The following is a 14,443-nucleotide window of genomic DNA, read 5'->3' as shown; positions in this document are numbered from 1 at the left end:
AGTAACTGGCTTTTGGTGATGAGGAGAACTCAAATGATGGAGGGTGTGAGTCTGGGTGACTGAAGGTAGGTAGCACTGTTCACAGGGCTTCTGTAAAAGGCTTTGTTTTAGTCATAGGTTTGTTGAGACTGTGGTATATTCAAATGGAAATGTTTGATTGGCAGCGGGGAATATGGGTTCGGAGCACGAGAAATAATCCATATGAAGATGCGGTTTGGAATTACAGATGAGACCAGATGTTTCATGTGGTTAATATGCAGAGAGAAGAATAGAGGTGGTATGTTTTATAGTATGATAAAATGATATCCAATGAATGGTAAGGCCAAATGTAAATTATTTTAGATGAATTATCCTTAGCCATTGCTCTGTCTTGATCTTAATAGGTAAATTAATGTTTATAAATCAGTATTTTTGTATGAAGTCATCTAATACCTTAACCTACAATATTAAGACTTAAATTGAAATTTATCTTTCTTAATGTGGTGGTGGTGGTTAGAGATGTACAAATTTTATCCCTTTTGTTTGGATTGGCTTTCAGTGAATAAGAGTTTTAGCAGTTGGGGGGCCTTAAAAAGAATGCTTGAGAATCTTAACTTGTGACCACTGAACTGGGACACCTTTGGGGGGATTTGGGACTGGCAGAGATTCTGAATTGCAGTGGTTCAGTCCTGGGACCTCACAGATCCAAGCCCTCCCACTAAATGAAGGATCCCAGGACCTAGGTCAGATCTCTCCTCCTTCAGCCTGATTTCAGAAGCTGGTGATTCTTGTGCCACTTCTTATGAGGATGGCAGCATCCTGTGCACTCAGAGGTGGCAAGAAGAGATGGAATTCTTTACTTCCCTGGAATCTTTATACACTTGTCAAGACCTCTTGCTTTGGAGTCTGTATTAGGACACTCTTGATCAAATTAGCTTAACCAAAATAGTAACTTCTTATTTCACATAACTGGAAAACCTAGGGGTAATTCTCTTTCTGCTGGTACTGACAACAGTCCTAACTTGGAATTTAGTGACTGTGGAGTGTAGGGACACATACCCATTCCTGAACTGTGGTGGTATCTTTACCAGAGATCTTAATTTCTTCGTATTGCTCTGTATTAGTCATCTAAAGGGGTCCTGATGGAAAATACCAGAAATTGTGTTTTTTTTTCAGATTTTTATTTTTTATTTATTTTTCTTCCCTTACCCCCTCCCCCAGTTGTCTGCTCTCTCTGTCCATTCGCTGTGTGTTCTTCTGTGTCCACTTGTATTCTTGTCAGCAGCACTGGGAATCTGTGTCTCTTTTTGTTGCGTCATCTTGCTGCATCAGCTCTCCATGTGTGCGGTGCCACTCCTGGGCAGGCTGCACTCTTTTCATGTGGGGCAGCTCTCCTTACAGGGCACACTCCTTGCACGTGGGGCTCCCCTACGCAAGGGACACCCCTGCGTGGCATGGCACTCCTTGTGCGCATCAGCATTGCACGTAGGCCAGCTTCTCACACGGGTCAGGAGGCCCAGGGTTTGAACCCTGGACCTCCCATGTGGTAGGCAGATGCCCTATCAGTTGAGCCAAATCCACTTCCCTAGTTGGTATTTATTTGGGGTAGGAGCTTACAGATACCAGGCCATAAAGCATAAGTTACTTCCCTCACCAAAGTCTATTTTCACATATTGGAGCAAGATGGCTGCCAATGTCTGTGAGAATTCAGGCTTTCTGGGTTCCTCTCTTCCCAGGTCATCTTCTCTCTGGGCTTAGGGTTCCTCCCTTCCCAGGGCTTGCTTCTTTCCAGGCACAGGGTTCCTCTCTTCCCAGGGCTCCAGCTTCAGCATCAAACTCCAACATCAAAACTCCAACATTAAGAACCCCCAACTCTGTCCTTTGCTATGTCTGTTTATCTGTGAGTCCCTACTCACCAAGGGGTGGGGACTCAACACCCTACTGGCACAAGAGGTTTACATGATTACTTAATCAAGGAAACCTGTGAATCCAGTATAATCTAATATGCCCAGAGGAAAAGATCAGTTTACAAACATAATCCAACATTTTTTTTGGAATTCATTAATAATATCAAACCATTCCAGGTTTCAAGCTACTGTCTACTGTCCTTTATTTTCAACCAAAACAATTCCATTTAGCATTTCTTTTTTTTTTTTTTTAAAGATTTATTATTTATTTATTTAATTCCCCTCCCCTCCCCCGGTTGTCTGTTTTCTGTGTCTTTTTGCTGCGTCTTTCTTTGTCCACGTCTGTTGTTGTCAGCGGCACAGGAAGTGTGGGCGGTGCCATTCCTCCGCAGGCTGCTCCCTCCTTCGCGCTGCGCGGCTCTCCTCATGGGTGCACTCCTTGCGCGTGGGGGAGCCCCACGCGGGGGACACCCCTGTGGGGCACGGCACTCCTTGCGCGCATCAGCACTGCGCATGGGCCAGCTCCACATGGGTCAAGGAGGCCCGGGGCTTGAACCGCGGGCCTCCCATGTGGTAGACGGACAACCTAACCACTGGGCCAAAGTCCGTTTCTCATCCATTTAGCATTTCTTGTTGGGCAGGTCTCATGGTGATGAAACCTCAGCTTTTTGAAAAAATCTGGCCATGTGTTAATCTCTCACTCTTTTTTTCTGCATAGATTTTATTATACACAGGGAGGGGGACTCAGTCTTTCTTGGCAGCCCCTTTTCTCATGGTGGCCTGGGTGTTGCTTAGCTACTCTCTCTTCTTCTTGGCACAGATGTGTGTCCCTGCCCTTTTCTGGATGAACTGGAGGGCCCTCTTATCCTTGGAAACCTTGAGAGGCCCCATGGTATATCTCTCACACAGGGTTCTTTTTAAATTTTTCTAGTATCTTCTTTTGTTCATGCATCATCTCGATTTCCTTTAGTTCTGTGTCTGTTTTCCTTTAACTCATTGAACTTATTTAGGAGAGCTGATGTAACATCTTTACTAGTCGTTCCAATGTCTGTGCTTCCTCTGTTATTTTAATTTGTTCCTTTGACTGGGCCAGCTCTTCCCATTTCTATGTTGTGCGATTGTTTGTTGAAGTCTGGGCATTTGATTATTTTGATGTGCTAACTCCAGAAGTCAGTCTCTCCCTCTTACCTAAGGACTTAGTGTAGATCGTGTGTTGTGGCTTTTCCTCAGTGCTTAGCTCAGTATATACTGAACCTACAGACTAGCCCATGGCCAACAGTTCAGTTCTTCTCCGGTCTCTGAGCCTGTGTCTTGCTCATTTTACTTGGGGTATGCACTTTTTTACTTGGGGTAGGAACTTTCAAGAATCACCCTGAGTGTGTGTACCTGTTTCCTTTCCAGGATGAGTTCATCTGCCCAGCTTCCCCTGAGCTATGCTCTTTGAGTTTTTACAGTTTTTCCACCCTGGCACTTGCAGATGGCCCAGCTCCCTCCCAACACTCTGGTCTGCCTTTTCAGTCTAGCTTTCAGCACTTGATCCTGCTTAGTGCCTCTGGGCTCTGCTCCCAATTCCATGCTGCTTTTCTACCCCTGCTAATTTACAGGTTAGGGGACCCAGACCCATGCCCTGCATCTGTCTTCTACAGAGCCAGTTGGGGTCGATGCATGAAGATGTTGTACGTCATATTTTCATTTAGGTGCAGCACTGATCAGGCCCCAGGGACCAGCACTGGAAATGTGCACCAGCTACTAAAAAACTACATGGGTGGGACAGGATGAAGGGACCCAGAATTGAGTGCGTACAGGCCACCCAGCTGCCACTGTGGGTAGATCGAGTCCCAGGGGCAGCACTTGAATGTGCACAGGCCGCCAAGCTACCATGGTGAGTTGCGCTGCTGTATGGATCCAAGCATCGGGGAGGTAAATTTGCTCTGTCACTCTCCTACAATTTTTAATTTTTTGTTTGTTTTTATTTTCTGATTCAGCATTAGTTGAGTTGATCTCTATCACCTTCCAAAGTTTGGAAAAAGTTGATTTTTCCCTTTTTTTTCTCTCTCTTTTTCTTTTTGCTCTTTTTAAGGGAGGATATTTACCAGGGCATCCTACACTGCCTTCTTAACTCCATCTGGCCTGACTGCTTTCACTTAGCCTAATGTTTTCCAAGTTCATCCATATTATAGCATGAATCAGTATTTCATTCCTTCATTTGGCTTAGTGGTGTTCCATTGTATGGACATACCACATTTCTGTTATGCATTCATCTGTTGATGGATATTTGGGTTGTTTCTGTTTTTCAGCTATTATGAATAATGCTGATATGAACATTTGTTTTCAAACCCTCTTGGGTTTATACCTAGGAATGGAATTGCTGAGTCATGTAGTAGCTCTGTTTAACTTTTTAAATTTACATATTAATTAATACAGTTAGTTATAGCTTTAAAGAAAAATTGGAGTTTTGTTGGATTTGTTTTGCTAATATTTTGTTGAAGGTTTTGGCATCTATGTTCAAAAGGGATACTGGCCTATAATTTTCTTTTTCTAAAATAATGTCTTTATCTACCTTTGCTTTTTTTAAGGTGATGTTGAAAAATGGTACTGATTCTTTTTGGAATGTTTGGTAAAATTCTTCAGTGAGGCTTTTGGTCCTAGACTTACTTTATTGGGAGGTTTTGATTACTGATCAGTCCCTAAACCCTTTACTTGTTATTAGTCTATTGAGATTGTCTATTTCTTCTTGAGTCCATGTAGATAGTTTATCTGTTTTTAGGATTTTGTCCATTTTATCTAGGTCATCCAATTTTTGGCATTTTCTTTAGAGTACCCTCTTCTAATCCTTTTTATTTCAGTGAAATGATAATAATGCCCTCCTCCTTTCATTTCTGGTTTTAGTTATTTGCATTCTCTCTCTCTCTTTTTTTTTTTTTTTTTTTGTCTGTCTAGCTAAAGGTTTGTTATATTTATTGATCTTTTCAAAGAACTGTTTGCTGTGTATCTATGTGTGATTCTCTTTGAGTATATCCTGTATGGAACTCATTTGGCTTCTGGAATATGTATATTCATATCTTTCATTAAATTTGGGGAATTTTCTGCCAACATTTCTTCAAATATTCCTTCTGCTCCCTTTTCTCTTTCTTCTCCTCTTGGGATTCCCATAATGCAGATAGTGGTCCGTTTGATGGTGTCCCACAGGTCTCTTAGGTTGTGTTCACTTTTTAAAGTTCTTTTTTCTTCCTACTCTTCAGCCTGAGTCATTTCAGTTGTCTTGTCATTGAGTTCACCGATTCTTCTGCCAGCTCCAATCTGTTGTTGAAAATCTCTAGGGAATTTTTCAGTTCATTTATTGTGTTCTTCAACTCCAGTACTTCTGTATGGTTCTTTAAAAAGAAAAAATTCTCTTGAGATTCTCAGATTATTCATTTATTGTTTTCCTGATATCCTTTAGTTCTTTCTCTGTGTATTTCCTTTATCTCCTTGAGCATATTGTGGATCTTTTTTTTAAAAGTCTTTAAATGTCCAAAGTCAGATCCTCTTTGTTGATGGTTTTTGGATTTATGTATTGTTCGCCAGGATGTGCCATCATTTCCTGTTTCTTTGTTTGTCTTGTAATCTTTTGTTGCACAATATGTATATTTCAGTAGTTTAAAGTATTAACACTGGGATTTAGTCCCTAAGCTGTCTATTTCTTCTTTGTATCCAGTCTGAATTCCTTGAGGGCCAGAACTATTGTCACTTGGCCTCCCATGGTTGCAAGGAAGCCTGAGAAATTAAGATTTTATATTATTTTATATTTCTATTTGGAGCAAAATTAGGCTTGTCTTAATTAGAAAGGAAGGGCATATATTAAGAAAATGGAGAAATCTGTGTGAAAAAGAGCTACCCCCCTAAAACAAAGAAAAATGAAAAATTAGAACTAATAATTATTAAGGCAGCATAGGAGAGAATGATGCTTAATATTTCCATCTTTAATTACATTTAAAAAAATTTATTCATTAAACACATCTGAATACTTACTATGTAGTGTTATGTTTTGAGTACTTGGGATAGCTTCATATACTATACTATATCCTACTTGTATTTGACAGTATCTCTTCAATTTCCATCTACTTCCATATTGCTTTATGAGAAATAATCACTTTAAACTTCTAATTCATTATCTGTATATCTATAATAGAAGATTTTCAGTTTAAAGTTCTCTAAGCAAATCTTTCCACTGTGACCAATGCTCTCATCATTTAAATGTTTTTTAGGAATTAAACAAAAGTAGAATAATTCAATGTTTTAAGAGAATCATAATACATAAGTTATATTTAGTTTTTTTTTTTAAAGATTTATTTATTTATTTCTCTCCCCTTGCCCCCCTCCCCCCCCCCCCCAGTTGTCTGCTCTCTATATTCATGTGCTGTGTGTTCTTCTTTTGTCCGCTTCTGTTCTTGTCAGCGGCACGGGAATCTGTGTTTCTTTTTGTTGTGTCATCTTGCTGCGTCAGTTCTCCGTGTATGCGGCGCCATTCCTGGGCAGACTGAACTTTCTTTTGGGTTGGGCAGCTCTCCTTACAGGGCGCACTCCTTGCGCGTGGGGCTCCCCTACATGGGGGACACCCCTGCATGGCAGGGCACTCCTTGCATGCATCAGCACTGCACATGGGCCAGCTCCACACGGGTTAAAGAGGCCCAGGGTTTGGCCTGCAGACCTCCCATGTGGTAAGCGGACCCCCTAACCACTGGGCCAAGTCCGCTGCCCTGTATTTAGTTTTAAACATCATTTTCCCCAAGTGCCTCATATTTCCACTAGCAGATATTGAAATAGTTTTGTTGGTGGAGATATTTAAGATAGATAAGTTGTTTTCTAGCCTTTTAGAAATTTCAAGCAGCCTAGATTTTATGGAATGTATGTTTATGTTGGCTTGGGGATTAATCCTCATGACTTTTGACATCCATCCTTGGTCTAATATTTTAAGCTAGTGAAAGGAAAAGAAGGGCATCTAATACCAAATTTACAGAATTTAAGCATTAAGCACTTAGTAGATTGATTAAAATCTGGATTTTTTTCCTCTTAACTTTTTTTAAAATTTATTGAGATATATCACTCATACATAAACATACATAAACAATAAGTGTGAACTTATTAACCAAACTTAAATATCAAACAAATACATATAACATCTCACCCTACCACCAATAACTTGCATTGTTTTTAAACTTTTTTAACTAATGATTAAAGAGCATTGTCAAAATATTACTACTGTACAAAGTAGTTTTCCCCTAACCAATCCATTGTTATTATCTTTATATCATTTATGTATGGACATACATAAACAGTTAAGTGTATAGTAAAACTTGTGAACTTACAAAGCAAACATGCATAACATCATACAGGGGTCCCAAGCATCAGCCCTTAACCAATACCTTGCATTGTCATGAGACGTTTGTTACAAACTATGAAAGAACACTGTCAAAATCTTACTACTAATCATAGTCCTTATCTTACATTTGGTGTGTTTTCCCCCCAACCCACCCTATTATTATTTTTTAAATACATTTTTTTATGACAGAAGTTGTAAACTTATAAAACATGTGCAGAATTACCAAACAACACCCCTCCATCAACACACGCAATGTGGTGTGTCATTTGCTACAGATAAAATATCATCATCTGGTTGTTACCATGTCCATAGTGTACATTTGGTTCACATTTTCCATACTGCCTCAGTATCAACACAGTACATCTTTTACATAGATGCAAGAATATTATATTATTAGTACTAACCACAGTTCATAGGTCACTACAGCTGTATTTTTCCATGCTTCTCCACATTCCCACCACCCTGCAGTAGTGATAAACATTTGTTCTAGCTATCAAAGGACCCTCTTGCATCTGTAGCATCAACCACAATTCTCACCCACCTTTTGGTTTACTGTGCTATCCAGTTCCTAGATTATTCTCAAGCATTCTGTCAATTGGCATTTACATAACTAGACTACCATTTTCAGTCACATCCCATTTTATAAACTAGCTGTTACTCACTGTGTGTTACCATCCACCCCATACAGTTCCTCAATTTTACAGTAAAGCTAATTAAAACTTCCACATACATTAATCATCAGTAGTCCACTCAGTCCTTCTCTTATCTCCTTTAAGAATCCACCACCTACCACCAGGTCTTGAGGATATTTTCCAATCATTTCTCATAGAAGTTTTATGGTTCTTGCTTTCATTTTTAGTTTTTGATCCATTTTGAGTTAATTTTTGGGAAAGGTATGAGATAGGGGTCCTCTTTCCTTCTTTCAGCTATGAATGTCCAATTTTTTCAGCACCATTTGTTAACTGGATTGTTTTGCCTGAGCCATGTGAGTTTGACAGGCTAGTCAAAAATCACTTGACCATACCTGTGAGGGTCTGTTTCTGAACCATAAATTTGGTTCCATTGGTCTATTGTGTCTGTCTTTAGGCCAGTACCATGTTGTTTTTACCACTATAGGTAGGTATTATGATTTAAAGTCTGGAGATGAGGGTTCACTTTTCCTTTTTAAGATGTTTCTGGCTATTCAGGACTCCTTACACTTCCAAATAAATTTAATGATGTGTTTTCAATTTTTTCTTTAATGCTGGTGTTATTTTTATCAGGATTGCATTAAATCTGTAAATCAATTTGAGTAGAATTGGCATCTTAATGATATTTAGTCTTCCAATCCATGAGCATAAAATGTTCTTCCAGTTATTTAGGGCTTTTTTGATTTGTTTTAACATTGAGTTGCAGTTTTCTGAATACAAGTGCTTTCAATCATTGGTTAAGTTTATTCCTCACTATGTGAGTTTTATCTGTCATATTTTATTTTCACCACTCTTTTGAAACATTTACTTTTATTGATATAATCTTCATTTCTAGACTCTCTTCCAGGCCTCTCTCTCCTGTCTTTTCTTTTCAGGCTCTAGCAGACCCTTCAGTATTTCCTGAAAATCTGGTCTCTTGCTTAGAAAATCTCTCGGTTTCTGTTTATCTGTGACTATTCTAATCTCGCCTTCATTTTTGAAAGACAGTCTTGCTGGATATAAGATTCTTGGTTGGAAGTTTTTCTCTTGTAGTATCTAAAATATATCAGACCACTGTCTTCTTGCCTCCATGGTTTCTGGTGAGAAATCAGCATTTAATCTTATTGGATATCCCTATATGTTATGCATTGCTTTTCTCTTGCTGTTCTCAGAATTCTCTCTTTGTCTTTGGCCTTTGACATTCTGATGAGAATGTGTCTTGGAGTTGGTCTGTTTGGGTTTTTTCGGATGGGAGTACATTGTGCTTCTTGGACAAGGATATCTATATCCTTCAATAGGGTTGGGAAATTTCCTACCATTATTTCTTTAAATATTCCTTCTGCCTCTTTTCCCTTCTCTTCTCCTCCTGGGACACCCATAACACATATGTTTGCACATCTTTTGCTCTCATTTAGTTCCCTGAGACCTTGTTCAATTTTTTTCATTTTTCATCTGTTCTTTTGTATGTTCTCTTTCAGAGGCCATTTCTTCAAGCTCACCAATCCTTTCTGTGCCTCCTCAAATCTGCTGTTATATGATTCTAATTTTTTTAAATTTCATTGATTGCACCTTTCATTCCCATAAGATCTGCTATTTTTCTATGTATGCTTTCAAATTCTTCTTTGTGCTCTTCCAATGTTTTTCTAATATCCTTAATCTCCTTAGCCATCCCATTGAATTTATTAAGGAGATTTGTTTGAATATCTGTAATTAGTTGTCTCAATTCCTTTATGTCATCTGGAGCCTTATCTTGTTCTTTTAATTGGGCCACAGCTTCCTGTTTCTTGTTGTGGATTGTAATTTTTTTGTTGGTGTCTTTGTATCTGGCTTCCTAGAGTATTTTTTCTGGGTGCAGTTTTATCTTTAGTTTATGGCTTCCTATCATTTCTCCCTTGCTGGTTGTGCAGTAGGAGCCAAGCATGTAGTTGTTGCTGTAAGCTGTGAAGGATCAATCTGCCCTCATTGCACCAGGGACCAATGAAGCTTCTTCCAACTTTCTCCTTTGCCAGGGGTAGGGACAGAGTCACAGCTATGTGGAATAATCCACATGCAGGCCTAGACTGTAGTTGCCCAGGGAGACTTATGATGTTTCACATCCCTTTCTCCTGTGCCTGGGGTGTGGATAGAGCTGCAGGTGTGGGCAGCAATCTGTGCAGTGTGGGTCCAAGAATATCACAGTTGCCCTCGTAGACTTCTGATTTTCAGTCTGTGCCAGCCAAAGTTCCCTGCAGTTACCTGCGTAGGCTGGTGCAGGGCTCCTCAGCCTTCTCCCTGCCAGAGGCTGGGCTGAAGCCTAGGCAGGCTGTAGGCTGATCTGCATGAAAGGAACTGGTTCCTGCCAACACTGAGCATTTCAGTCAGCCCAGCTTCCCCACAGGCTGGGGCGAAGTCAAAATGGCGGCTACTGGCCTCTTTCTGACTTGGGCTGGTTCACATGCCCCTGTTCCCAAGGTTATTTCTTAGCCAGCTAAGTCTGCCAATCAGTAGCCGAAACTGGCAGCCAACTGTCTCCTTCTCCCCTGTTTCTGGGAAATGGAGCTTCCAATTCCTGTCACAGAACAGCTCCTGGGGCAGCTCATGCCACCAGATTAGGATAGTCACTGGCCTCCGCAACTTGGCCGGTAATTTCCCGGAGAGGCTGCCACAGGTCCCACAGCTCCCTGCCTGCTGGAGGTGGCACTGGGGCCTAGGCTGGAGCTGCAGTCTGATCTGGATGGGAAGAAGCTGGTCTCACCAGCACTGGGATCCTCAGTCCACCCTGCTTCCCCTCATGCCAGGCACGGAGTTAAGATGGCAGCTCCCAGACTCTTTCTGACTTGGAGAGGCTCAAGCTTTAGCTGTTCTCAGGATTATACTGTAGCCCACTGAGTATCCTCATCAATAGCTGAAACTGGTGCCCAACCGTCTCTTCCTCCCACATTTTGGGGAAGTGGAACTTTCTATTCCAGCCATGGAACAGTTCCCGAGGTGGCTTGTGCCTCCAATGGAGGATGGGCACCATCCACCGCAGCTTGGAGCACTCTATTTACGAGTCTTCTCTGCAGATGGGCAGTCTTTTCCTTCCACTCCTTCAAAGACATTGCAGGATGCTCTTCTGGTCTGGAGCCCCCAGTCAGGTGCTTCAGCTAGCTCCAGAGAGCTCTGGGTATTTGCTAACTGCCCTGTAGCAGGAGCTGACTCTAGGAGCTCCTTACTCTGCTGTCACCTTGCTGGTTGTCCTCCTCTTAATATTTTAAAATTGATTTTGGAAGTATAGTTTTAATCAAATTTCATTTACTGAAATTTAGTAAATGCTCAGTTGAAATGTTTGTGCTGGCAGCTGCATCATGATTTAATTATAAGATAACTAGACTAAGATACTGAAGTCTGGATCCCACAGATAACACTGAAAAGGCATGATGGAAAGGAATAATCAGTGTGTTGTAAATGAAGTGCCAAAGACCATGCCCAGATATTTTATTTCTAAGTCTGTGTAATTGGAATGATGTTTTCTATTTTCCTCCTTTTTTCTCCTCCCCCCTTTTTCAGATCCAGTTATGGGACACCGCAGGACAAGAACGATTCAGAAAGAGCATGGTACAACACTATTACCGAAATGTACACGCAGTTGTCTTTGTATATGATATGACCAACATGGCTAGTTTTCATAGCCTGCCATCTTGGATAGAAGAATGCAAACAACATTTGCTAGCCAATGACATACCACGGATTCTCGTTGGAAATAAATGTGACTTAAGAAGTGCCATTCAGGTACCCACAGACTTGGCACAAAAATTTGCTGACACTCACAGTATGCCTTTGTTTGAAACCTCTGCTAAAAACCCCAATGATAATGACCATGTGGAAGCTATATTTATGACCTTGGCTCATAAGCTCAAGAGCCATAAACCATTAATGCTAAGTCAACCCCCTGATAACAGAATTTTCCTGAAGTCTGAACCAAAGCCTGCAATGACATGCTGGTGCTAAATAACAGTCTTCATTATACTATATAATTTTGACTAAAGAAATACTTTTGAAGTATGACAGTGATGAGTCATAAGATTTAATCTCAAATATAACAGATCATCCTGACACTCTACTATTTGTCATTGTCATGCTTTTGTACTTTGCGACTACGTTATCAAGTTTGTCACTGTGACAGGTTGGTTTTCAGGTGAGGCTGAAATGAAGCAAAAGTATGAGAATCAGAATGTTTTTCCATTGAAAACCTAATAAAGGAGGCTTTACACAGCGTGCAGTGGAATTTTAAGAATCAGCAACTGTTCAGTACTGTGTTCCTGGGATTGAAAAAATGTGTTAAAAGTTTAGTACATATCTACTGGTACCTCCTCTGAATGGGAAGTGTTCTCAGTAGGGTAAAAACTGATATTTGTCTCTCCTCACAGAGTCTTCTCATTTGTATTATTAATTTATTTTCTTATTCATTATTATTGGCACATTTTCGAGCCTAGACTTTACTACCAGTGGGAGGAGAAAGAAGAGGATGTTTTCTCGTTTCCAGTCCATAAAGAATGAATGACTTGTCCAATATTCTACATTCTTGATATTTCTAATCAATATCAATCAGTTCTATAAAAACCAATTATTTTTAAAAGTAATTTGAATTGTGTTCTTACTAAATTCTATGAAAATATGTAAAAACAAGTCAAATTTTAAGACAAATGATGTAATTAGGTGTTTTGTATTTTATTTTGGCATATTTAAATAGTAAAAAACTAATTGAAAGCATATGAGCAGATGTAACTTGGGGAAATATGGGTACGCATAATTCCTGGCTACTGCAATGAGACCTATTTTTAGCTCTTAGTAATTTCAGGCTGTGTATCTGCTGTATTATCCCTTGCTCCTTCTCCCCCAAATAATTTAATAACCAAAGGCTGAATGAACAAACCATCATCTTCCATTTGGATTATAGCTCTGAGGGCATAGCTTACTCAATTACTGTGAGTCTCTGTATTTCTGCAATGGTACTATGCTATAGTACATCAAGTAAAAAATTCTTTATTTGTATTTTGTATGGTTACAGCAAGCTATTCCTCAGTATGAAAAATTAGTTAAGTATCTTGTCTATTTCCAAGTGGTTGAAAGAATATTTCTTAAGTATTTTTTACCCTAAATGCTTTTAATTTGAATTTAAGACTTTGCACATAGAAAATATCAAGCTTGCATATGCAGCTATTACATAAATGGAATGTAAGCCACGAACTTTAATCGAAATGTGCACATTCATTAATTCTAATAAATTGCTATCCTAGATAACTTTAGAGAAAATTAAGTAAAAAGATGATTGTACTTACAATGTTTTTAGAATGTGGAAAACCAATTAAATATTTAATTTAGTTTGTGATTTTTGTTTATTATCATGGTGATAATTTGATTATAAAAACAATTCTATTAACTAACCAAATGTAATAATTATAGGAAATGATTAGTTTTAAATATTTGAGCTTAAGGAAAAACAAATTGACTTTGTGTTTAGGGAGATTAATCCATTTTTCTGAAGGTAGAATTAAAAATTGTTTGGCTTTCTAAATTAACATTGATTTGTAACTATTTTTATAGTAAAACAGTGACAACTGTAGTAATTGTGATGGACGTAACAGTTTTAAAAAGAAGGGAATCTGTTTATTCCTTTCCAAAAACATTTTCTAAAATGAGGAAAAAGTTTACAAACTTTCCAAGCACATATTTATGTTTTTCAGTATAACTGCTATTGTTTTTTAAAAATGTAATTTTACTTTAGTTCTTTTTATAAGAAGTTAGTAGTAAGTACACTTCGCAGTTCTATGAAAGGACTTATTTTTTCACTTTCATATTTATTAATTTTGAAAGATTTGTATCTAATTTGTAATTTGTTTTAATTTTTGTATGTATGTTTTTATTTAAAAAAGAAACATTTTTAGTTGGATTAGGGATAAAGATTTTAGATATTTTTCCAAACTATTTATAAAATACTTCACTGACTGTTGAGAAATTAATTCCAAAATGGTGGCTACCTAAGAACTAATTATTAATTTTTTAAAGCACAAATCACACATTTTATATACCAGTGAGAATTTATTTTATCTAGGATCTGTAATTGAGAGCATCAGATATGTTTAGAAAAAGTCTTAATTTGAGAGCACCAAAGAAAGCTAACCTGGATCTAATGTAGCTAACTATTAATGGCAGTGCTTTATTGAAAGAAATTGGGAGTTCCACATGGAATCTGAACGAAAGCCAAATAATTCTGTTGTGTGATAATGTCACTGTAACATTCCTCCTATGTTCAATAAACTAGCTTCACCACAAAGAAATGGTTTTATATTTTCTCTGGTTACTGGGTTTAGTATAAAATATAACAAATAATTTCTTTTTTAAAAGTGTAATATATAATACATTTTAAAAAATCAAACCTGTTGGAAATGTTTTCTCTATTATACATTTGGGTGTAAGAACATTTCAGGTGAAAAACAAAAACCCCAAAATCTACGTATGAGCTACTAGGACAGCTTTTGTGCGAGTGCTGGAATAATCCAACTTTT

The 14,443-nt window shown here is 38.6% G+C and overlaps 1 protein-coding gene across 2 annotated transcripts in view; it reads left to right on the top strand.

The window, feature by feature from the left end:
• Positions 1-14,215, top strand: part of RAB33B (RAB33B, member RAS oncogene family) — a 30,744-nt gene extending 16,529 nt beyond the window's left edge. For both annotated transcript variants that reach the window (XM_004471952.5, XM_012530442.4), the window contains one exon: positions 11,445-14,215. In XM_004471952.5, the coding sequence (XP_004472009.2) occupies positions 11,445-11,885 (441 nt within the window). In that variant the 3' untranslated portion in view covers positions 11,886-14,215. The remainder of the gene's footprint in view (positions 1-11,444) is intronic.
• The last annotated feature ends 228 nt before the right edge of the window (positions 14,216-14,443 follow it).

Source organism: Dasypus novemcinctus, chromosome 1 (genome assembly GCF_030445035.2).
Source record: "Dasypus novemcinctus isolate mDasNov1 chromosome 1, mDasNov1.1.hap2, whole genome shotgun sequence".
Classification (NCBI taxonomy): domain Eukaryota; kingdom Metazoa; phylum Chordata; class Mammalia; order Cingulata; family Dasypodidae; genus Dasypus; species Dasypus novemcinctus.
This window is presented reverse-complemented; position numbering and strand designations above follow the sequence as displayed.